The sequence below is a fragment of the Bubalus bubalis genome, chromosome 7 (genome assembly GCF_019923935.1).
Source record: "Bubalus bubalis isolate 160015118507 breed Murrah chromosome 7, NDDB_SH_1, whole genome shotgun sequence".
Lineage (NCBI taxonomy): Eukaryota > Metazoa > Chordata > Mammalia > Artiodactyla > Bovidae > Bubalus > Bubalus bubalis.
In genome coordinates, this window is record NC_059163.1 from 110,892,645 (window position 1) to 110,917,621 (window position 24,977).

General features: G+C 38.2%; 1 protein-coding gene across 11 annotated transcripts in view; it reads left to right on the plus strand.

The window, feature by feature from the left end:
- Window positions 1–24,977, plus strand: part of FAM13A (family with sequence similarity 13 member A) — a 333,264-nt gene that overhangs the window by 168,863 nt on the left and 139,424 nt on the right. For 9 of the 11 annotated variants that reach the window (XM_044946341.2, XM_044946346.2, XM_044946337.2 and 6 more), the window contains exon 7: window positions 7,377–7,568. The exons of the other annotated variants lie outside the window; for them this stretch is intronic. In XM_044946341.2, the coding sequence (XP_044802276.2) occupies window positions 7,377–7,568 (192 nt within the window). The remainder of the gene's footprint in view (window positions 1–7,376; window positions 7,569–24,977) is intronic. 11 annotated transcript variants of the gene reach the window in all.

A 24,977-nucleotide genomic window follows, 5' to 3' on the forward strand; every position in this document is an offset into this window, starting at 1 on the left:
TATTTTTTTGAATTTACCAAGGCTAGCTTTATGGCCCAGAATGTGATCTATCCTGGAGAAGGTTCCATGTGCGCTTGAGAAAAAGGTGAAATTCATTGTTTGGGGATGAAATGTCCTATAGATATCAATTAGGTCTAACTGGTCTATTGTATCATTTAAAGTTTGTGTTTCCTTGTTAATTTTCTGTTTAGTTGATCTATCCATAGGTGTGAGTGGGGTATTAAAGTCTCCCACTATTATTGTGTTATTGTTAATTTCTCCTTTCATACTTGTTAGCATTTGTCTTACATACAGTGGTGCTCCCGTGTTGGGAGCATATATATTTATAATTGTTATATCTTCTTCTTGGATTGATCCTTTGATCATTATGTAGTGACCTTCTTTGTCTCTTTTCACAGCCTTTGTTTTAAAGTCTATTTTATCTGATATGAGTATTGCTACTCCTGCTTTCTTTTGGTCCCTATTTGCATGGAAAATCTTTTTCCAGTCCTTCACTTTCAGTCTGTATGTCTCCCCTGTTTTGAGGTGGGTCTCTTGTAGACAACATATGTAGGGGTCTTGTTTTTGTATCCATTCAGCCAGTCTTTGTCTTTTGGTTGAGGCATTCAACCCATTTATGTTTAAGGTAATTACTGATAAGTATGATCCCGTTGCCATTTACTTTATTGTTTTGGGTTTGAATTTATACACTGTTTTTGTGTTTCCTGTCTAGAGAATATCCTTAAGTATTTGTTGGAGAGTTGGTTTGGTGGTGCAGAATTCTCTCAGCTTTTGCTTGTCTGAAAAGCTTTTGATTTCTCCTCATACTTGAATGAGATCCTTGCTGGGTACAATAATCTGGGCTGTAGGTTATTTTCTTTCATCACTTTAAGTATGTCTTGCCATTTCTTCCTGGCTTGAAGAGTTTCTATTGAAAGATCAGCTGTTATCCTTATGGGAATTCCCTTGTGTGTTATTTGTTGTTTTTCCCTTGCTGCTTTTAATATTTGTTCTTTGTGTTTGATCTTTGTTAATTTGATTAATATGTGTCTTGGGGTGTTTCGCCTTGAGTTTATCCTGTTTGGGACTCTCTGGGTTTCTTGGACTCGAGTGATTATTTCCTTCCCCATTTTAGGGAAGTTTTCAACTATTATCTCCTCAAGTATTTTCTCATGGTCTTTATTTTTGTCTTCTTCTTCTGGGACCCCTATGATTCGAATGTTGTAGCGTTTAATATTGTCCTGGAGGTCTCTGAGATTGTCCTCATTTCTTTTAATTCGTTTTTCTTTTATCCTCTCTGATTCATTTATTTCTACCATTCTATCTTCTAATTCACTAATCCTATCTTCTGCCTCTGTTATTCTACCATTTGTTGCCTCCAGAGTGTTTTTAATTTCATTTATTGCATTATTCATTATATATTGACTCTTTTTTATTTCTTCTAGGTCCTTGTTAAACCTTTCTTGCATCGTCTCAATCCTTGTCTCCAGGCTATTTATCTGTGATTCCATTTTAATTTCAAGATTTTGGATCAATTTCACTATCATTATTCGGAATTCTTTATCAGGTAGATTCCCTATCTCTTCCTCTTTGGTTTGGTTTGGTGGGCATTTATCCTGTTCCTTTATCTGCTGGGTATTCCTCTGTCTCTTCATCTTGTTTAAATTGCTGAGTTTGGGGTGTCCTTTCTGTATTCTGGCAGTTTGTGGAGTTCTCTTTATTGTGGCGTTTCCTCGCTGTGTGTGGGTTTGTACAGGTGGCTTGTCAAGGTTTCCTGGTTAGGGAAGCTTGTGTCGGTGTTCTGGTGGGTGGAGCTGTATTTCTTCTCTCTGGAGTGCAATGAAATGTCCAGTAATGAGTTATGAGATGTCTATGGTTTTGGGGTGACTTTGGGCAGCCTGTATCTTGAAGCTCAGGGCTGTGTTCCTTTGTTGCTGGAGAATTTGCTTGGTATGTCTTGCCCTGGAACATGTTGGCCCTTGTGTGGTGCTTGGTTTCAGTGTCGGTATGGAGGCGTTTGATGAGCTCCTGTCAATTAATGTTCCTTGGAGTCAGGAGTTCCCTGGAGTCAGGGTTTGGACTTAAGCCTCCTGCTTCAGACATATATTTTAAATACATTTTCTGTGATGTGATACTGAAGCTTAATGACCAATTCTTTTAAATATATTTGCTTTGCTTATTAACAGCCTCTTCTGATGTGTTGAGTGTCTTTATTACATTAGAGAATTCTTTTAGAATCATGTCATTTTCTTCCTTCCTTTTATTTTGCTTATTTCACTTATTTAATACTTTCACAATGCCAGGACATAGTGAACCCTTAATAAATAATTAAGAACAAATCAATCAATCAATTTTTAAATTTTATATCATATAAAAGCAGTGTCGTTTGTATGTGTGATTATAGAAAATTTGTGCTTGTAAAAATCTAGTAAAATTTAGCACATTTTCCTGTGGAAAGAGTTCAGTAACCACTAAACACAAATATTTCTGGAATTTACGATTCTGGGCTTTGTTTCTTTTCCTGATTTGTTCCTTTAGAGCTTTTCATCTAATAATTTCCCATCTGATTTGTCTGCCCTCATATGCTTGTACATACAGATATATGTTTATTTCACCAGATAGAAAATGTTCTGTATTTTTCCATCTTCCCTATATAAGTGCTGGATGATAAAATTCTCTTTGCCTCTTTCATTATCTCGGGAAATCACTTTGCAAACCTCTCTCTTCAGTGCTAAGTAGTGTAAAATTTTGAAAAGTGAATACCTTTGTTCATTTATTACTAGTTATATCTATGACTAAATCTTTTATTTTTTGCAAGCATATTCTTTATGTAGTTTCATAAATCACCAGTAATCTATTGGAAGAATTCCTGGAATCTCTTTATGATTAATGACATATAGATTCAGTTATTTAGATAATATTCTCCTATGTTTTATGATATTTTTAAACATGTATATGCATGCATGCTAAGTTGCATACATATGTTATCAAGTAAAAAATAATACAAAGTTAAATAGTCATTTTAAAAGATAATACAAATATGGTATATCTGCGTGTACCTGCATAATCTCTTAATCTAATAACTTGGCTAATGTAACCTCTATACTTAGCCTCTTTCCAGATGCTATAACCTGCTGTGACCCCAGGCCCAGGAATGGAGGGACCTCTGTGAAATGTCTCTTGACTAGCATTGGCATGCACAGGGTAGCTGGCCTGGTCTCACTGGCCCTGAGAACCCAGCTTCCTAAGTCTAGGTCTAGATACTTGCTCGCTGATTTTCTACAACCAAAATGATCTCCTCTTGCATATCTGCTCTGCTTTGAGAAACAGCCTGAAGCCCATGCTCAGTTTAGACATTTCATCTTATCTCTTCTGCATTGTATGCCTGGGATGCAAAGTTGAAAAGACTCTGTTTCTTACCTGAAGGAACAAACATATATACTAGCAACTAAATTAAGACATCACTATGCCGGACCGATTTTCTGATCTCGGATCTACATTTGAGTTCACTGTTGTATTTGGCAACCAACCAAATCTTAACCTGATTGCCATGATTGCCCATTAGCCCTAAAGATCTCACTGACCTTTTTGTTCCAGTTTCCCCTGGTTTATCCTATTCAATAAGTATGACCAGTCCCATCACAATCATTAGTGACAACTTTTGTAACAGCCCCATAATATTAATGACTTCATTTATAAAGTTTATTTCTCCCTCTTGTCACAGTCCAATGCAGCCAGAGGAGGATTTATAGGTAGAAAATGCCCAAACAGTGATTCAGGTCTCAGGCTGCTTCCATCTTTCAACTGTGTCATCTAAAAAGTGGCTTCTAATCTCAGGAGTGGAGAAGGCAATGGCACCCCACTCCAGTACTCTTGCCTGGAAAATCCCATGGACGGAGGAGCCTGGTAGGCTGCAGTTCATGGGGTTGCTAAGAGTCGGACACAACTGAGCGACTTCACTTTCACTTTTCACTTTCATGCATTGGAGAAGGAAATGGCAACCCACTCCAGTGTTCTTGCCTGGAGAATCCCAGGGATGGGGGAGCCTGGTGGACTGTCATCTCTGGGGTCACACAAAGTTGGACATGACTGAAGTGACTTAGCAGCAATCTCAGGAGTGAAAAAGAAAAAAAAAGTGTGTGCAGAGTTCATAGATACTTAACTGCCTTAGCAACAGAAGTGACTCTTGTCCCTTTTGCTCACATTCCAGAATTCAGTAACATTTGTGGGAGTCTGTAAATGTAGTTTTCCAGTGTGCCCAGGAAAAGGAAGATGAACTAGGAATTGATGAGTACATAACATTGTTCTTGCTACAGCCTGCCCTTCTGTTTGCCAAATACATTTTTTTCCATTTCTCTTACCCTACAGAAAACACACTCAGTCCTTCTGTATGGATGAAAATCCAAATAACCAGTCAGTCATTACAATCAACTCAATCTCCAAAATATCTAGGAGACACATCAATGCTCCATCAGGTCTAGACATGGTTCTCCTTATTCTGAGACTCTGTGAAATTAAAAGACAAATTGTCCATCCTCCACACACATCCATCCCGTGTACAAACAGTACTGTTTGTACTAAACAGTCCCACTCTCACTCCAGAACACACACATACACATGCACAGAAGTCATGGAGGCACCTTCTGTGAGGAATTGCATTTCCTTTTTGTCTCTGAAAGCTGCCTTCACCTTTTAGAATTTCCTCCTTGTCATTACTCCCTTGTTAGTGAGTGCAGTGATTATATCTTCCTTAAACTACAGCTTGCCTGCTGTTCGTGGAAGTTTGGTGTCTCAGGAATTGTTTTACGTCTTGCACAGCAAAGACTTCTTTAGTTTGGCCTGATATTGTTTTGTGGTAATGGTAGTGGTTTGTTGATGCTTTTGCGGTGGTGTGAGGCAAGGTTTATAGTAAACTCCTTCCAAATGTAAAAACGTGATTAACATCCAATCTGTTTGCTTTCAGTCATTTCCATGAGGCAGTTAAAATCCTCAAAGTATGTTGTTTTCTCCTCTGCCTTCAAAGCTCATTGGAATTTCTCCTTAGAAGAAATTAACCAGAATCCTACTGGCAAGGGATTCTGGGAAATGCAGTTTCCTTTCTTTACACCCCATGCCATACACAGCTGTCTTATAAAATCACATGAAATTATGTTTCAAATAAATACAATGGACTATCTGCAATTAAATTGATTCCAGTTGACTTTGTGGAAGAAATAGAGGTTAAGTCAAATTTTTGTGTAACAGAAAGTGGGTTTTAGAACAGTAACAAAAAAGGCACATGTATGAACAAAAAGATAATAATTATTAGAGGGTTGGGGATGTGTTTTAGCCATGTTTGATGACAAGAGGAGAGTGAGATGACTTTAAAAATAAACAGATCTTTGGCTGTGGACATTACAGAAGCAACTCTGTCACTCAACAGCAGTGTGTCCTGAGGCACATTACAGAAGATTTTACAACCTCAGTATTCTAACTGATAAAAGATAATAACGTATAATAATCATCTTATAGATGTCACTTTTTGAGTATTTACTGTTTGCTGTTGCTAAGTCACTTTAGTAATGTCCGACTCCTTGTGACCCCATGGACTGTAGCCTGCCAAGCTTCTCTGTCCATGGTGTTTTCCAGGCAAGAATACTGGAGTGGGTTGCCATTTCCTCCTCTGGGGCATCTTCCCAACCCAGGGATCGAACCAGCGTCTCTTAGTTCTCCTGAATTGGCACACAGATTCTTTACCACTAGAGCCACCTGGGAACTGTTTGCTAGACACTGTGAAAAATACTTCTGATGGTACTTTATTAAACCTTCATGACACTATAAGATAGAAATTACCTTTATCAATCTATATTGCCTAGGTTACACTTCAGTAATAAAGCAATCCCATAATCCTAGTGGCTTACGCCTACATTTATTTCTTGCTCATGCCACCTGTCCAATTTAGATTGACAAGTGGGCTCCGTTTATTCTGGTTGCTTGAGGATCTTTTCTGACAAGAGTTCAGTTCAGTTCAGTCACTCAGTCTTGTCCTACTCTTTGTGACCCCATGAATCACAGCACGCCAGGCCTCCCTGTCCATCACCAACTCCCAGAGTTCACTCAAACTCATGTCCATTGAGTCAGTGATGCCATTCAGCCATCTCATCCTCTGTCGTCCCCTTCTCCTCCTGCCCCCAATCCCTCCCAGCATCAGAGTCTTTTCCAATGAGTCAACTCTTCGCATGAGGTGGCCAAAGTACTGGAGTTTCAGCTTTAGCATCAGTCCTTCCAAAGAAATCCCAGGGCTGATCTCCTTCAGAATGGACTGGTTGGATCTCCTTGCAGTCCAGGGGACTCTCAAGAGTCTTCTCCAACACCACAGTTCAAAAGCATCAATTCTTCGGCACTCAGCTTTCTTCACAGTCCAACTCTCACATCCATACATGACCACTGGAAAAACCATAGCCTTGACTAGACGGACTTTTGTTGGCAAAGCAATGTCTCTGCTTTTCAATATGCTGTCTAGGTTGGTCATAACTTTCTTTCCAAGGAGTAAGCATCTTTTAATTTCATGGCTGCAATCACCATCTGCAGTGATTTTGGAGCCCAGAAAAATAAAGACTGACACTGTTTCCCCATCTATCTGCCATGAAGTGATGGGACCAGATGCCATGATCTTCGTTTTCTGAATGTTGAGCTTTAAGCCAACTTTTCACTCTCCTCTTTCACTTTCATCAAGAGGCTTTTGAGTTCCTCTTCACTTTCTGCCATAAGGGTGGTGTCATCTGCATATCTGAGGTTATTGATATTTCTCCCTGCAATCTTGATTCCAGCTTGTGCTTCTTCCAGTCCAGCGTTTCTCATGATGTACTCTGCATAGAAGTTAAATAAGCAGGGTGACAATATACAGCCTTGACATACTCCTTTTCCTATTTGGAACCAGTCTGTTGTTCCATGTCCAGTTCTAAGAGTGAAGTGAAGTCGCTCAGTCATGTCCAACTCTTTGCGACCCCATGGACTGTAGCCTGCGAGACTCCTCCATCCATGGGATTTTCCAGGCAAGAATGCTGGAGTGGGTTGCCATTTCCTTCTCCACCCATCTCAAATGTGGCCATTGTGGTGCCAGAGGAAAAAGAGTTCTGTGGGATCTTGCATTGACAGTTAAATGCCTTGCATGTGTGCACGCTAAGTCACTTTAGTTGTGTCCAACTCTTTGCAACCCCATGGACTGTAGCCTGCCAGTCTCCTCTGTCCTTGACTCAAAAATAATTTCTTCACTTCTGGTCATAACTCATTTAGCCGGAACTAATCATATTGCATCACCCACCCACAATGAAAACAGGAAATACAACTCTATTATGTGCTTGGAAGAAACTTTAACAGTACTTACCAATATCTTCATTTTTCTTCTTTCTTTATAGATGAAGGACTTCCCTATAGCTCAGACAGCCAAAAAATCTGCCTGCAATGCAGGATACCTGGGTTCAATCCCTGGATCAGAAAAAACTTCTGGAGAAGGAAATGGCAGTCCACTCCAGTATTCTTGCCTGGAGAATCCCATGGACAGAGGAGATTGGCGGGCAGTTGGTGGGATGGAAAAAAGTTGGATACGAGTAAGTGACCAACGCTTCTACTGCTAGTTTAATAGTACTTACCAATACCTTCATTTTTCTTCTTCCCTTATACGTGAGAAAATGGAAGCTTAAGAGAAGCTAGTTAATTTTCCCAAGGTTATATGGATAATAAGGGCCAGATATATTTGAACCTAGAGATCAAACTCTTTACCCTCATAGCGCCTCTCCCATTTCTGTAGTCCTCCATGGTGTATTGCATTATTCTGCCTCCATGGCAGAGAAGTTGTGAGAATTAAAGTTCACTAAGTAATTTAGGTACTGCCTAGGACATGGAGTGAGCATGCAGGGCCTTTTTTCTTCATTTTTAAAAAATTTCTTTACCCATAACTTAGAGTCCTTCTTAAGTGCAAAAGCTCTGAACTGTTTTGTAGTGACTTTATTTTCTCCATGATGACAACAGCCCTTCTCAGTTATTCACATTGGACATGTCTTGTGTGTAAAGGTGTCCTGTTGCACATGACTTCATATTCTCATCAGCCATCCTGAAAACCATTCTATATGTCAACTAAACTTTTAGGATACAGGACTTTCTCAGGCTGTCCTACCAAACTCTCAATGTAATAAGATAATTCTCAATGTAAAGATAGGCTTTAGAGGGGTATCCTAGGAATCCAACAGCCTTACCAATACTGTGGATATTGCTATGGAAAATTATAGGGTAAGTTTCATATTAGGCCACAAAGTTTGGACTTTTTCCTCAATGTGATAAATATTTATTTACTGTTTCACACTATCAAATGTAGCTGTAAAATGTACTTGTTTGTTAAGACCTCTCATACCCAGAATTTATAGGCATTGAATAACTATAAATGCTAAAGAAGTTTCTTAAAACCATCACTAGATACTACCTCAGTTCTTATAATCCTGTCATTAGCTTTACCTAGTTATTATATTGAAAAATCAATATTGAATGTTTGTTTGCTTTGCCTCTTAAAATTTTAATGGAATGAATATTAAATAAGAGAACAAAATTCTAGATGTGGAATATAACTCAACTCCTTTAAACTGATTAATTGAAGCAACTTTACTTCCTATTTTGATATATATGGTACATTGGAAATAAAATGAATTACTCTTCTGCCCACAAAATAAAAAAAATTACTGGTGTAGTGATAGTGATACTAGTATAGAGCTTTCTATTTCCAAATTCAATAGGTTACTGGTTTCATAAGCAATCTTTTTATGGGAATAGAACTTTTCTTAAAAGTTCCACATTGCGTCACCTTAAATATATCTCCATCCCACAGAGAGTGTATCAGGAAATGTTCAAAAAGAAAAAAAAAAATCTACTCAACTAAGTAAACTTAAAATGAGACCACTATTGGACTCGCTGGGAGGGAACATGTTAAGGGAGGGATGCAATTAGGGAGTAAGATTCAAGTGAAAATAGAGATGAACTGAAGACCCTGAATAGGAGAAGGTGCTCATAAATTTAACCTTATTAAACAAATAGTGGGGAGCCACTGAAGATTTCTTTTGTTAATTTCATTGTAAAAGGAAAATTACATTGAAAAAGACAGTAAAGGAAAATAGCAAAAATCTAGCTCCTCCCTTTCTACTTCTATTAATATAATCACTATTAGAATTTTAGTAAATAATTTTTGCCTCTTTTCCCACATATATGTGAATGGATTTGAAAAATATATAAGCAATTTTATTTTCTACTATTTTCCCTTAATATATTTTATAAGCATTTTCTTTGTTAGTACAGATTTCATAATAACAGTGATAATCGTTCTCACATTATTTTATTTCAGGTTTTCGGTGATTGTAAATACTGTGAGTTAAACACTTTCCAGCATAAAGTTTATTTCTTAGCAAGAATTATGTCTTCAGGATAGATTGCTAAAAGTGGATTTACCAGTTCAAAAGATAAAAATATTTTTATGGCCCTTAAAGCCTATTGCTAAGTTAAATTTTTACTAAAGAGTTATAAAAATTTACACAGCTACTGGAAAATATGAGAGTGCCAATTGCATACATCCTCATCAGCATTAGGTATTATGACTTAATTTTTGTCTACGAGCCAAAAGGACTAAAACTAAGACTTTGTTCTAAATTGCTTACTTCACATATTGCTAATGAAATTCCATGTATTTCCGCTTGTGTGCATGCAAAGTGGCTTCAGTCATGTATGACTGTTTGCGATGGTGTGGACTGTAGCTTGACAGGTTCCTCTGTCCATGGGATTCTTAGGCAAGAATACTGGAGTGGATTTCCATGGCCTCCTCCAGTGGATCTTCTTGACCCAGGGATCAAACTTGTGTCTCTTTTGTCTGCTGCATTGGCAGATGGGTTCTTTACCACTAGTGCCGCCTGGGAATCCCATATTTCTGTATACAGGCTTACTATTGTTTACATTTCCTCTTTTGGTATCTTTCATTTCAACGTACTTATCCATTTAGCTCTCAGTTGCAATCTTAGTGTCTTTCTTAAGAAGCATGAGAATTAATTGTATATTAAAAATACTAGCAGTGAAGGTTTGTGATAAAAGAAGTGAAGGGACCAGACATAAGTGTATATTAAGATTAATCTGCATATGGTCTACTGAATAGATTTTAGAACAGAATCACCAGTGAGAAAAATTCTGTATTACATTATTTTTTAAAATGATGCTGGTGTGACACTAGGCAGAGTTGTTTTTTATTCTCCCATTTCATTCATATTACAGTATGATAATGCTATACTTTTCAAACTATTTTCCCCTTTAAATTTTCATCATTACAGTAAATTTTCATGACATAAATGTTACCTGTTCTTAGGGAAGAAAGCATAGAGAAATAGTTTCTTTAGATCACAAGCTCAGGATGGAAGCATAAATTTATACTGCCAAAGTCTCAGTTTAATCTTGAGTTCTGAAAATTGGCATAATCAGAGAGAATGTAAATACATGAATTATGCATATTATTGCAAGTAGTTCTATTTTATCTTGGCCCACAGTGATTTTGCTTACGTATTCTGAATTTTGCTCACCTTCTGAGGTTAGTCCTTTTGGTCATTTCATGCTGAGTCATGTCTATTTTGATTATTGCTTCTCTTTGTCTTATCAGACATTTAGCCTCTGTTGTTGTGGTTTGCATCATTTACTTTATTTCTTCAAAATAATAATTGTCTACATTATGACAGACACTGAACTAGAAGATAAGCACTTAGATTTTAACTTGGTAGTGGAGTTTTCAATCCAGTGAGGAACAGAGACTAACTCTCAAATATTTAGTTGCAAATTAAATGAATTGCTAGGAAGGACAGGAGCATGCACTGACAGCCTGTAACAGTGGTGCCTGTTTTAAAGGGATGCATCCAGGGAAGAACTCTTAAAGGAGGCTACATTTCTTCTGAGACCAAATGAGGAAAGAGGGGAGGTTGGGGGTAGAGAATTTTTAAACATTGTAGCAACATGTGGCAAGGAAGGACCTAAGGAGAGACAACTGAACCAAGGCTGCTTGCCGGGAGGCTGAAGTCCACTGAGAGCAGCAGAGAGCACCTTCACCTGAGGCTGAAGAAGGGTTTTGTAGGCTGTTGAGAATTGGAGCATTTTGCCAAGACAAAATGAGAAACCACTGGAGCGTGACAGTCACTCAGTCATGTCTGACCCCGTGACCTGTAGCCTGCCAGGCTCCTCTGTCCACGGAGTTCTCCAAGCAAGAATGCTGGAGTGGATTGCCGTTCCTATTCCAGGGGATCATCCTGACCCAGGGATTGGACCTGGGTCTCCCACATTGCAGGCAGATTCTTTACTGTCTGAGTCACGAGAGACGCTTTAGATAAAGAAAACTGCAACAACATTTATCTTTAGAAAATATAAATCTAGTTTCTATGTGGTGAATAAAGTCAGGAGAGAGCAAAAATGAAAGTAGGAAAATCAGTCGAGCAGCAGTTGCAGTTATTGGAGCAATAATGTATGGAAGCCTGGAATGGATAGAGATGAGGAAGGCGGACTTTGTTGGGGTCTTTATTAATGACCTCACTAGAACTGGGTGATGGATTTGGTGTGAGAAGTGAAGGAAAGGCAATTGGCAAAGATGGCTCTCAGGTCCCTGGTCTGGGGAACCAGCTGGCTGGAGACCATGTACCTGATGGTTTGAACCCCAGATCTGCTGCATGCTCTGCAAGCTTTCTGCTGTAGCATCTCAAGCTTCCAAATAGATTGTGGTTGGATATAGGTTTGGAGCTCAGGAGAGGTCTGAACAAAGGTACAAGATTAAGATTCATTAGCATGTTTTTGGAATATGGTGCATAAAATGAGGTGTCAAAATCTTCCCTCTATAATAATATGAAAACTAAGGAAAGCCTAGTGTAGTAAATTTAAAAATGTATTCTTTGCTTAAAATGTCAACACTGCTGTGCCTGTATTGAAGTCATCAAGAAATTGTGTAGGTACCGAGTAACCAAGATAGAACTTGTATTGTAAGAGGGTGTGTTGCAGAGGGAACAGCACGTACAAAGGGAAGCAGATAGCATGCATGTTTATAGTCTTGCAGTTTAGAGGATATAGTGTGTCTAGGGAAGTGGCAGGAAGTATCTATGGATGTGCAGAAATAGTCTGCTGCAATTTATATGATGTCAGAGAGTTTGGATTATAGACTATAGGAAGCAGAAAGCCATAGAACAGTTTTTGTCAGGGAATAAGATCAGGTCAACAGAAAGAATTAAAAAGGAGGAGACTCATGAGGAAGCTACAGTCCAAATGAGAACTGGGAAGGGCCTGACTAATGTGATAGGTAGGGAAGGAAAGTAAATAGATAAAAAGCCTCAGGGCTTGGTACAAGGCAAGGAAACAGAGGAATGACTTCCAGATGGACATTTTCTTCCAGATGGACATTTCAAATGGACATTTTCTGCCTTAATCAAGGTGAGAACTAGAAGAAAAGGAACTTACTTGAGGGCTGGGAAGCTGATGAGTTTAGTTTGGGTCTTGTAGAGTTGTGGCTATTTGGGGAAAATGTAGAGGGGTTCTCTCATAAAATGCTAAGACTAACAAAAACATATTTTGACTAAACATTCATACAGGCTTTGACAGGGCAGATACAAGCATAACATCATGTTTATTGATTAGGCCTTAGCAAAAAATTAAAAGACTGCCTGTGAATCATTTTTTCAAAATCAGGAAATGGAGACAAGACAACCAATTTGGTGTTGACAATTTTAACATACCTGGCAAAATCTATCTTACCTTCTATGCTTGGAAATTTTGAAGTGATTCTTGGTACAATAAAATGTAATTATATTCCTTAAAGTTTCAAGAAGTTGGTTTTCAAGAAAATCTCCATTTTGTGTTGTCCATTGAGATATCAGTTTTCTTTTCGGTTAACTGTTATGGTTTGTTTTTCACCTATAGACCTATAATATTGATGGGTACAGATTAGTAGATAGCTTATTTTGTTTTTAACATTTTCTCACATCTACTTTTTCTCTCCTTTTTGAAAATGATTTTCAGGCATCATGTTTTCAACATATATCTCATAAAAACCCAAGGACATCTTAATTCCATTATTGCACTGAAGAAACATAACATTGATAAAATAAATATAGGATAATTTTTAGTCCTTATTCAAATGTCTTCAGTGGTACCCCAAATGACTCTAAAGTCCACCACCTGACTGAGGATCCAGCATTGAGTGTATTGTCATATATAGCATTGAAGGTGAAGGTGAAGTCACTCAGACACGTTTGACTCTCTGCGGCCCCGTGGACTCTAGCCCACCAGGCTTCTCTGTCCATGGGATTCTCCAGGCAAGAATACTGGAGTGGTTTACCATTTCCTTCTCCAGGGGATCTTCCCAACCCAGGGATCGAACCTGAGTCTCCCGCATTGGAGGCAGACGCTTTAACCTCTGAGCCACCAGGGAAGCCTAGAACAGTCATCCTGCCTTTTTTTTTTCTTTCATGATATTGGCATTTTTGACATTTTTGAAAGACTCTTGAACAGTTGTCATGGGACAGAACAAAGGTGGGCAAACCAGTTCTTTGGTCAAGACCCACCACTTGTCTTTGTAAATAAAGTTGGATTGAACACAGCCACACCAGTTCACACAACAGAAAGTTGCATAGCTGCAACAGAGACTTTATAGCCTGCAAAGCCTAACATGTTTACTATCTGGGCCTGTACAGAAGAAGTTTGCCAACAGTTATTGCAGAATGTCCCGTAGTTTAGTTTTATATCACTGTTTCTTCTTCTAGATAGAGGGTAAACTTTTTGTTGTGTGCTCTCCATTGTGTACCAGAAGCATAGAATGTCTGTTTCGTTATTTGGTGCTGAGTTTGATCACTTGGTTTAGGTGGTGTCTTGCCAGATCTCAAGTTAATCTGCCAGTTTCATGGTTGCTACTAGGAGACATGAGACTCCTAAGTTTGAGATGAAGGACACCTTCTTATTTCCTGCAGTAGCAATGTTTTTATTGTTCAGTCTCTAAGTCTTATCCAACTCTTTGTGACCCCATATGCTGCAGCACGCTAGACTTCCTTGTTTTTCACTGTCTGACAGAGTTTGCTCAAACTCATGTCCATTGAGTCCAATGATGCCAGCATTTTTTTATGCTAGTTGCCCAAACTCCAGTTCCCACACAGTGATATGAAGAGGTTCAGAGGGATGATACCTTAGCAGTTGACTGTGTTACCAGATAGGTGTTCTGAATTTAGGGAACCTAACTCTTTTATAACAGACAGTAAGGAGACTGCCCTTTACTCCAGAGGGAGAAGCTATCTCTGACTTCCAAAGCTTTAAGGAAACCAGCTTTTGCTGCAGTTGCAAAATCTATCTAATCTTCCAAGACTGTTCATTATACAGACACCTTGAAAAGACGATTTAGAACAAAGGCAGTCAGTGCTTTTGTTTAAGACATGCAGGAACATGAGAGACCTATAGAGAATTCTCTCCTTGCATTACTGTTCACTGAAATGAGAGAGAACCTTTTGTTGTAGCATTCCCAGGAAAATTCCTGAGGTTCACCGTCACAAATTACTGTGGCTGGAAAACAGGAATATACTAATTGACTCAGTCTAGGTCACATGATTCACCCCAAGCCAGGAGAGGAGTCACCTTCTTGGGAACCCCATTGCACACCAATAGAAATTGGGGACATTGGCAGAGGAGAAGCGGGGATATGAGCATTGTGGAGGCAACCCAAAATTACTCATTCCTCATACTCTACTGAATATCACAGTTAAAATGTGAAAAAGATATGAATGTAATCTGGGGCATTTTATTATCGGCAAAGGTTAGTGTCTGAAGACGTTTTGGCCCAAAACTGTTTATTGCCCAAGTCTTTCTTCCACCACTGTAGCTGGAATAAGTATTATAAAATGCTTTGTTCAACACTGTGTACTGAATAATAGTCAGACCCTTTAGCACAGTACACTTGCCTTTAGCAGTGTGACTTCAACACAGTCCTTCAGCCTCAGCTCTTGCCCCCACTTCTTTGTACTTGCTCCATGCCCAGGCATTTCAGGTTCCTTATTTTGTACCTTTGTTCCTGTTCCTATTACCCTGTGAAAGGCCTTCTCTCCTCACCACTATCTGCCTCAGGCAGAGTTGATTGTGTGCCCTGTATATATTCTCAAATAATAGTGCATATATTATACATCCTTTATAGCTCAGTTGGTAAAAAATCCACCTGCAATGCAGGAGACCCTGGTTTGATACATGGGTCAGAAAGATCCAATGGAAAAGGGATAGGCTACCGACTCCAGTATTCTTGGGCTTCCCTTGTGGCTCAGCTGGTAAAGAATCTGCCTGCAATGCAGGAGACCTGTATTCAATCTCTGGGTTGGGAAGATCCCCTGGAGAAGGGAAAAGCTACCCACTCCAGTATTCTGGCCTGGAGAATTCCATGGACATATAGTTAATGGGATTGCAAAGAGTCGGACACGACTGAGCAACCTTCACTTCACTTCACTTCACTTTACTTAACACAATTTTTTCTAACATTTATCATAGTTCATATGTATATATTCATGCAGTTATGTGATTAGCATTTGTCTTTCCTACTATACCACAAGCTCCAGGGTGCAGAAATACGTCTGATTTATTCCCCCTCATTTATTCCACCTCAACTTACAGATGGAAAGTTGCTCAGTAAATATCTGTTATTATTGTATGTATTTAAAAATATAAGAGGCAGGGTGGCATAATAGTTAAGATTGCTGGCTCCTTCGTGAGGTTGCCAGAAATTCCAATCCTAGATTCGTCGCTTTATTAGCAAGGTGACCTTGCTAATAAACCTTAGCAAGTTTAAGTTCTCTGTATCTCAGTTCTCACCTTGATAACTTGAGAATAACAGTACCTAATTCATAGGGTTGTTTTTTAATTTAAAAAGGGGAACTATACATACTATATTATGCCTCCTACTCAGTAAACATAGCAGTTAGCTCTTACTGCAGTTATGCTCATTACTGGAGGTAGGAGTCTGTGTGTCTGTCTCCCTGCTAGATACTCTACTTCTTTAAGACAGCAGCCAGCATCACTAATGATGCCAGGACTTAACCCGAGGCCCAGCATGTTGTAATTGTTCAATAAACACTCATTGAATTGCATTGTTGTCAAATTTGAAGAATGCTGTCTGAGATTAAATCACTAGGTTAATTTGGTAATAGTGACATGTTGTCCCAAGTTCTGCAGTCCTTTATTGTATCTGTTAATTGTTAAAATTAATAGCTCTCACATCTCTCATTTATTATGTGCTTATTCTGTTCTCAGTGCTAATGGAATGCGAATTATCTCATTTAATTTCCATCACGTCTTAGGAGGTGTAGGTTTTCAATTATACAGATGAGACAGTGCAGCTTTGGAAAGTAGACTTGCCCCAAATCATGTAACCAGCAACAGGAAGAAATATGTAGAATTCAAAGCCAGTTTCTTCCCCAGAAATGAATGTGATGTAAAATAAAATACTTATATTTATGACAATGAAAATGGTTTATAATGTATTGAGAATAGGTATTTTACTAAAACCAAACAACCCAGTGACATCTTCCAGTTTGTTGCACTGAGCTGGGCCATAATGGAGACTTCTGCCAAAAGGAAAGAAACTCCACTGACTAGATCTTGTTATTCCCAGGTGGCTTTGCGGATTAGGGTTCATTAGTTTCAGAGTTTGGCAAAAGGAGTACAAAACATTCCATCAGCTTTCCTTGTTTATAGTAAGACCTCTGTTTAAAGAAAGCTTGGACTACAAAGAGCATTTTTTTTTTTTATCCCTTTAATCATTTTTTGGCAGTCATGCTCACAACACACATTGACAAATACGTGCAGATAGAAGTTGCTGCCCTGCTCACCGAAACAGCACCTTCAGAAAGAGCCTTAAATGCAATATTCTGTTCCTTCACTGTTTTTGATGTGGGAGGTGCTTTCCCTCCCCTGAAAAATGTACCTTTAATTATGAATTTATCATAAAAACACAACCAGATCGCTTGATAATTACTGTTCACAGACATGGGAGAAAGAATTATACTAGAAGTTTCCAGAGGAGGAAGCTCATCTGTTGCTGAACAGTATGAGAAGTCTTACAACCAGGTATCCTGCAAATACGTATCTTTCCCTGGGGAGTTAGCTCTCATTTTTTTTGGAGACACCTAGGCTGGGTTGGGTTACATGCCCCCATATTTATGCTTAGAAGAATAAGCTAATATTTTTTATTTTATTTTTTATTTTATTTATTTATTTTTTTAAATTTTATTTTATTTTTAAACTTTACAATATTGTATTGGTTTTGCCAAATATCGAAATGAATCCGCCACAGGTATACATGTGTTCCCCATCCTGAACCCTCCTCCCTCCTCCCTCCCCATACCATCCCTCTGGGTCATCCCAGTGCACCAGCCTCAAGCATCCAGTATCGTGCATCAAACCTGGACTGGCGACTCATTCCATATATGATATTATACGTATTTCAATGCCATTCTCCCAAATCTTCCCACCCTCTCCCTCTCCCACAGAGTCCATAAGACTGTTCTATACATCAGTGTCTCTTTTGCTGTCTCCTACACAGGGTTATTGTTACCATCTTTCTAAATTCCATATATACGCGTTAGTATACTGTATTGGTGTTTTTCTTTCTGGCTTACTTCGCTCTGTATAATAGGCTCCAGTTTCATCCACCTCAACTCACCCATGACATTATCAGAAGACATTTTATGTTTGATTAGTATTTTGGTGACCTCATCTGATTAGTTTTCAGAAAACAGACTACTTTTGAAAAGTAACTACTTTCTGAAAATATTACTTTTTTCCATTTAAATATAAAGAACCTGTAGGGGAAAACTGTAGTCTTAAATAGTTTATAAGTAAATCTGTCTAACTAATTCATTGGCTGTGTTTTAGGGAGGGAGAGTAATCAACAAAATAGTTTATAAAATGTTTTCAGAAAGAAAATACGATATTAAACATTTATTATTTATTATATTAGTATATACGTATACAATATGTTATAAACATTAATATTATATTAAATATTTAATAATCACCTATTATATGTCAAAGTTATAGGCAGAGGAGGCAACAGTGTGAAAGACATACACTCAAGTGTCACTAGAGACTGACAGCAGGTAAACAATCACTTGCAACATGAGAATAAAGAAGCTAATATCTGCTTGCTTAAAATCTCAACCCTCTCTGAAATCAGCAGGCTGCTCACTCCTTGCCTACCCCAGCAGCTGAACAGAGCTAGGGAAACCCACAAAACTAAACTTACACCCCACTTAATTTTTTTGTTGAGATTTGTTGACACATAACACTGTACTAGTTTTAGGTGTACAGCATTATGATTTGAGATACATGCTGTTTGACCCTGAACAGCACAGGGTTGAACTGCTCAGGTTCACCTGTCCATGGGTTTTTTTTTTTTCCCCAGTAAATACCAACAACAGTACTGCATGATCCATGGTGTGTCGAATAACTCATGCAGTACTGCAGATATAGAGGGCATATGGTAAAGTAAAACTTGAATTTTCATCAGCATCTCTAATCCTCTGTGTTTGTTGTTCAAGAGTCAGCTGTATGTGTTATGAAGTGATTACCACAATAAGTTTAATTAATATCCATCATCACATATAGTTACAACTTTTTTTGTTTATTGTGATAAAAACTTTTAAAATCTACTTTTTTAGCAACATTCAAACATAGAGCACAGTATTATTAACTATTGTCAGTACATTGTACATAAAATCCTCAGGACTTATCGTATGCCTGGAAGTTTGTATCTTCGACCACATTAATTAATTTTACCTATTTCACCCACCTGCTTCCCCATTCCTCTGGCAACCGACAGTCTATTCTTTGTTTCTTTGGGCTTCTTTTTTTTGTTTAGATTCCACATGTAAATGAGATCATGTGTATTTGTCTTTCTCTGTCTAACTTATTTCACATAGCATAATGCTCTCAAGGGTTCATCCAGTTTGGTGAAAATGGCAAGATTTCCCTTTTTTCGTTGTGTGTGTCTGTATCAGATTTTATTTGTGTGTTTATTTGTCTATGGACACTTTCACTGTTAATATTATAAGTAATGTTACAATGAACATGGGTTTGAAGGTATATTTTTGAGATAGCGACTTCATTTTCTTTGGATACAGGCTCAGCAGTGGAATTGTTAGGTCATATAGCAGTTCTGTTTTTTAGTTTCTTGAGAAACCTTCATACTGTTCTCCATAGTGGCTGTACCAATTTACATTCCCACCAGCAATACACAGGGTTCCCTTTTTTCCACATCCTTGAAACGTCTTTTTTTTTTTTGATAATCGTCATTCTAACAGATGTGAGATGATATGTTACTTTTGATTTTGATTTGTAGTTCTCTGATGATGATTGATATTGAGCACCTTTTCATGTACCTGTTGTTGACATCTGTCTTCTTTGGAAAAATGCAGATCCTCATTTTCTAATTGGATTTTTTTTTCTATTGAGTTGAATGAGTTCTTTATATAATTTGAATATTAACCTCTTATCAGATACATGACCTGCAAATATTTTTCCTGTTCAGTAGGTTACTTTTTTATTTTGTTGGTATCCTATGCTATGCAGAAGCTTTTTAGACTGATATACTCCTACTTGTCTATTTGTTGTTGTTGTTGCCTTTGCTTTTGATGTCAAATCCAAAAAACATTTTCAAGACTAATGTTAATGTGCTTACCTCCTATTTTCTTCTAGGATTTTTATGGTTTCAGATCTTACCTTCAAGTCTTTTGATGTGTTTTGAATTTATTCTTGTGTATGGGATAAGATACTGGTCCAGTTTCTTTTCCATGTGGCTGCTCAGTTTTCCCAACACCACTTACTGAAGATACTATTCTTTCCCCATTGTATATTCTTATCTCTCCTTTGTCATAATTTACCAGATATGCTTGAGTTTATTTCTGAGTTTTCTATTTTGTTCTGTTGATCTGAGTCTGTTTTTTATGCCAATACCATATTATTTTATTTACTGTAGCTTTGTAATGTAGTTTGAGTTCAGGAAGTACAATGCCTCCAGCTTTGTTCTTCCTTCTCAAGATTGCTTTGGCTATTTTGGAGTCTTGTGTGTTTTCATACATATTTTAGGACCATTTATTCTATTTCTGTGAAAAATTAAAGTGGAATTTTTATAAGAATTGCATTGAATCTGTTTATTGTTTTGAGTATTATATAGAACATTTTAACAATATTAATTCTTCCAATCCATGAGTGTGGGGTATCTTTCTATTTATTTGTTTCTTCTTAAGTTTCTTTCATCACTATCTTCCAGTGTTCATTATACATGTCTTTCATTTCCTTGGCTAAATTTATACCTAGATATTTTATTCTTTAGATGCAATTATACATGGAATTATTTTCTTAATTTCACTTTCTGATAGTTTATTATTAGTTACAGAAACACAATAGATTTTTGAATACTGATTTTAACTGAATCCATTTGTTCTAATAGTTATTTTTGGTGGCACCTTTAGGGTTTCCTGTACACAAGACCATGTCATTTGCAAGCAAAAGTTCTTCCTTTTTGATTTGTTAACTTTTATTAACAATATGTTAACTTTTATTTTACCTAATTGAAGGAAAGTTATGACCAACCTAGACATCATATTAAAAAGCAGAGACATTAGTTTGTCAACAAAGGTCTGTCTAGTGAAGGCTATGGTTTTTCCAGTGGTCATGTATGGATGTGAGAGTTGGACTATAAAGAAAACTAAGGGCCGAAGAATTGATGCTTTGAAGAACTGTGGTGTTGGAGAAGATTCTTGAGAGTCCCTTGGACTGCAAGGAGATCCAACCAGTCCATCCTAAAGGAAATCAGTCCTGGGTGTTCATTGGAAGAACTGATGTTGAAGCTGAAACTGTTTATACTTTAGCCACCTGATGCAAAGAGCTGACTCATTTGAAAAGACCCTGATGCTGGGAAAGATTGAGGGCAGGAGAAGGGGATGACAGAGGATGAGATGGTTGGATGCCATCACCGACTCAATGGGCATTGGTTTGGGTGGACTCTGGGAGTTGGTGATGGACAGGGAGGCCTGGCATGCTGCGGTTCATGGGGTTGCAAAGAGTAGGACACGACTGAGCTACTGAACTGAACTGAATTGCTCTGGCTAGGACTTCCAACACTGTGTTGACTAAAAGTCACAGGAGTGGCCATCAAAGTCTTTTTCCTGATCTCAGAGGAAAAGCTTTAAGCTTTTCACTGTTGAGTATCATGTTAACTGTGGCCTGATCATATATGACTTTTATTATGTTGAATTGCATTCTCTCTATACCCATTTTGTTGAGAGGGTCTTTTTTTTTGTCTTGACTGTAGGTTGAATTTTTGACAAATGCTTTTTCTTTGTTGAGAATATTATGATTTTTATCCTTCATTTTGTTAATACAGTGTTTCACATTTATTGATTTTCTGATATTGAACCATCACTGCATCCCTGGATTCAATCCCATGTGATTATAGTATGTGATCCTTTTAATATACTTTTTAATTTAATGTATCATTGCTAATATTTTGTTGAAAGTTTTAACATGTGTGTTCATTAAGCTTCCCAGGTGGCTCAGTGGTAAAGAATCTGCATGCAATGCAGGTGACTCTAGTTTGATCCCTGGGTCAAGATGCCTCAGAAAAGGAAACGGCAAGCCTCTCCACTGTTCTTGCCTGGGAAATCCAATGGACAGACGAGCCTGATGAGCTGCAGTCCATGGGATCACAAAAGAGTTGGACACAACTTAGCAACTAAACAACAACGGTGTTCATTAAGGACTTGTTGTTGAGTTGCTCAGTCATGTCCAACTCTTTGCAATCCTGTGGACTGTAGCACACCAGGCCTCCCTGTCCTTCACCATTTCCTGGATTTTTCTCAAACTCATGTCCACTGAATCAGTGATGCCATCCAACCATCTCATGCTCTGTTTTCCCCTTCTCCTCCTGCCTTCAATCTTTCCTAGCATCAGGGTCTTTTCCAATGAATTGGCTCTTCGTATTAGATAGCCAAATTATTGGAGCTTCAGCCTCAGTCCTTCCAATGAATATTCAGGATTGATTTCCTTTAGGATAGACTGGTTGGATCTCCCTGAAGTTCAAGGGACTCAAGAATCTTCTCCAACACCACAGTTCAAAAGCATCAATTCTTTGGCACTCAGCCTTCTTTATGGTCCAACTCTCCCATCTGTACATGACTACTGGAAAAACCATAGCTTTGTACTGACCTTTGTCATTAAAGTGATATATCTGTCTAGGTTTGTCATAGCTTTTCTTCCAAGGAGAAGGCATCTTTTAATTAATTTCATGGCTGCAGTAACCAGCCACAGTGATTTTGGACCCCAAGAAAATAAAGTCTGTCACTGTTTCCATTGTTTCCCCATCTATTTGCCATGAAGTGATGGGGCCAAATGCCGTGAACTTCGTTTTTTGAATGTTGAGTTTTAAACCAACTTTTTCACTTTCCTCTTTCACCTTCAACAAGAGGCTCTTCAGTCCTCTTTGTTTCCTGCCATTAGGGTTGTGTTTTCTGCATATCTGAGGTTATTGATATTTCTCCCAGCAATCTTGTTTCCAGCTTGAGCTTCATCCAGCCTGGCATTTTGCATGATGTACTCTGCATATACATTAAATTATAAATTGTAATTATCATTAAGAATATTGGCCTGTAATTTTCTTTTCTTCTAGTATCCATATCTGGTTGGTATCAGGGTTTACTGACCTATAAAATGAATCTGGAAGTGTTGGCTGCTCTCTTATTTTTTGTAAGAGTTTGAAATTTAGTATTAATTCTTTGAATGTTTAGTAGACTCCATCAGTGAAACCATCTGGTTCTGGACTTTTGTTTGTTCAGAAGATTCTGATTACTAATTTAACCCCTTTACTAGTGACTGGTCTGTTCACAATTTGTTTCTTTAGTCTTGATTCAGTCTTGAATCCAGTCTTGGTAGATTATATGATTCTAGGAATTTATCTGTTTCTCCTAGGTTATCCAATTTGTTAGCATATAACTGTTCTTAGTAATTTATGATCATTTGTATTTCTGTAGTATCATTTGTAACACTTCCTCCTTCGCTTGTTTATTTGAATCCTCTCTCTTTTTTTCATTGTGAATCTAGCTAAAAGTTTATCTGTTTTGCTTATCTTTTCTAAAATCTAGTTCTTAGTTTCATTTTTAGTTGTCTTTTTAGCCTCTGGTTTATTTAATTCTACCCTGATCTTTGTTGTTACCTTTTGTCTACTAATTCTGGACCTGATGTCTCACTTTAAATGTGTGACTACCATCCTCAAATGGGCCTTCATTTTGCTGGCAGTCCAACTGCTCTCTCCAAACCTTTCTCTCTACTCTCTTTTAAACACTGTTGTATACATTCTCCTGTCCTTAACCTACAACATCCCCCTTCTCATTGTTCACTCTCAGATGATGACCTTACTTCCATTTGAGAACATCAGAAGAGTGTCCACCAGTTCTCACCTTTATCCACCCTGCACCTGTGCTGTGCTCTTGCCTTCCTTCCACTCACAGGAGATGTGCTGTGTTTGCTTCTCTCCTAGAGCAGCCCTCCCCTGTGGATAAGATCCCATACCCTCTACCCTCTCCTTCTTTCTGGGATCATCAGTTTTTTTGTCTCCCTACCAAATCAATCCCATTAGTGCAGAAATATGCTGTATTTCCAAACTTAGTTGGGAGGACAGGGGAGGACCTCCCCTTTTGAGAGCTTCTCTGTTGGCTCAGATGGTAAAGAATCTGCCTTCAGTGCAGGAGACTGGGGTTCAATCCCTGGATCGGGAAGATCCCCTGGAGAAGGGAATGCTGGCTACCCACTGCAGTATTTTTGCTTAAAGGATCCCATGGACAGAGGAGCCCAGTGGGCTACAGTCCATGGAGTTGCAAAGAGTCAGACATGACTGAGCAACTAACACTTTCAACCTCTTCCTTGACTCCAACATGCCCCTCATCATTTAACCTTCACCCATTTGCTCTGCTATTTCTTACAACAGAAGTCCTCAATGAATTATATAAGCTTGCTGTTTCACTTCTTCTCTGTTCTCTTTGTAACCCACACTAATCAGTCCTGCTACAGAATGAAATGGTTTTGTCAAATGATGCCACTTTGCGAAAATCAGTGGCCAGTGCTTTAATTTTCATCTTATTCACCCTGTCAGCAGCATTTGATACACTTGGTCATGCATTCTTTTTTAAAGATATAATTTTTTGATGTATAATACAACTTTTTGAGATATAATTTGTGTACCATAATATGTGAAAGTGAAAGTCACTCAGTCATGTCTGACTCTTTGCAACCCCATGGACTATACAGTCCATTGAATTCTCCAGGCCAGAATCCTGGAGTGGGTAGCCTCTCCCTTCTCCAGGGGATCTTCCCAACCCAGGGATCAAATCCAGGTCTTCTGCATTGCAGGTGGATTCTTTACCAACTGAGCCACAAGAGAAGCCCAAGAATACTGTAGTGGGTAGCCTATCCCTTCTCCAGTGGATCTTCCTGACCCAGGAATCAAACCAGGGTCTCCTGCATTGCAGGCAGATTCTTTACCAACTGAGCTAATTATAAATTTGCAATTCAATGATTTTTAATATATTCACATATCCAAGACATTTCATCACTTCATAAAGTAACCCCATAGTCATTTGCAGTCACTTCCCATCACTCAGTCCCTCGTAGCCAGTGATTTACGTTTTGTCTCTCCAGATGTGTGTGTTCTGGACATTTTATATAAATAGAATAATCCAGTATATTTCCTTTGCATCTGCCTTCTTTCACTGAATGTGATGTTTTCAAGATTCATCTCTGTTGTAGCATATATCATTGCTTCATCCCTTTTTACTGCTGAATAATATACCATTATATGGATATACACATTTAGCTGTCCATTCATCTGGTGATGGATATTTGAGTTGTTTCCATTCTTTGACTCTAGTGAGTAATGGTGCTATGAGCATTCA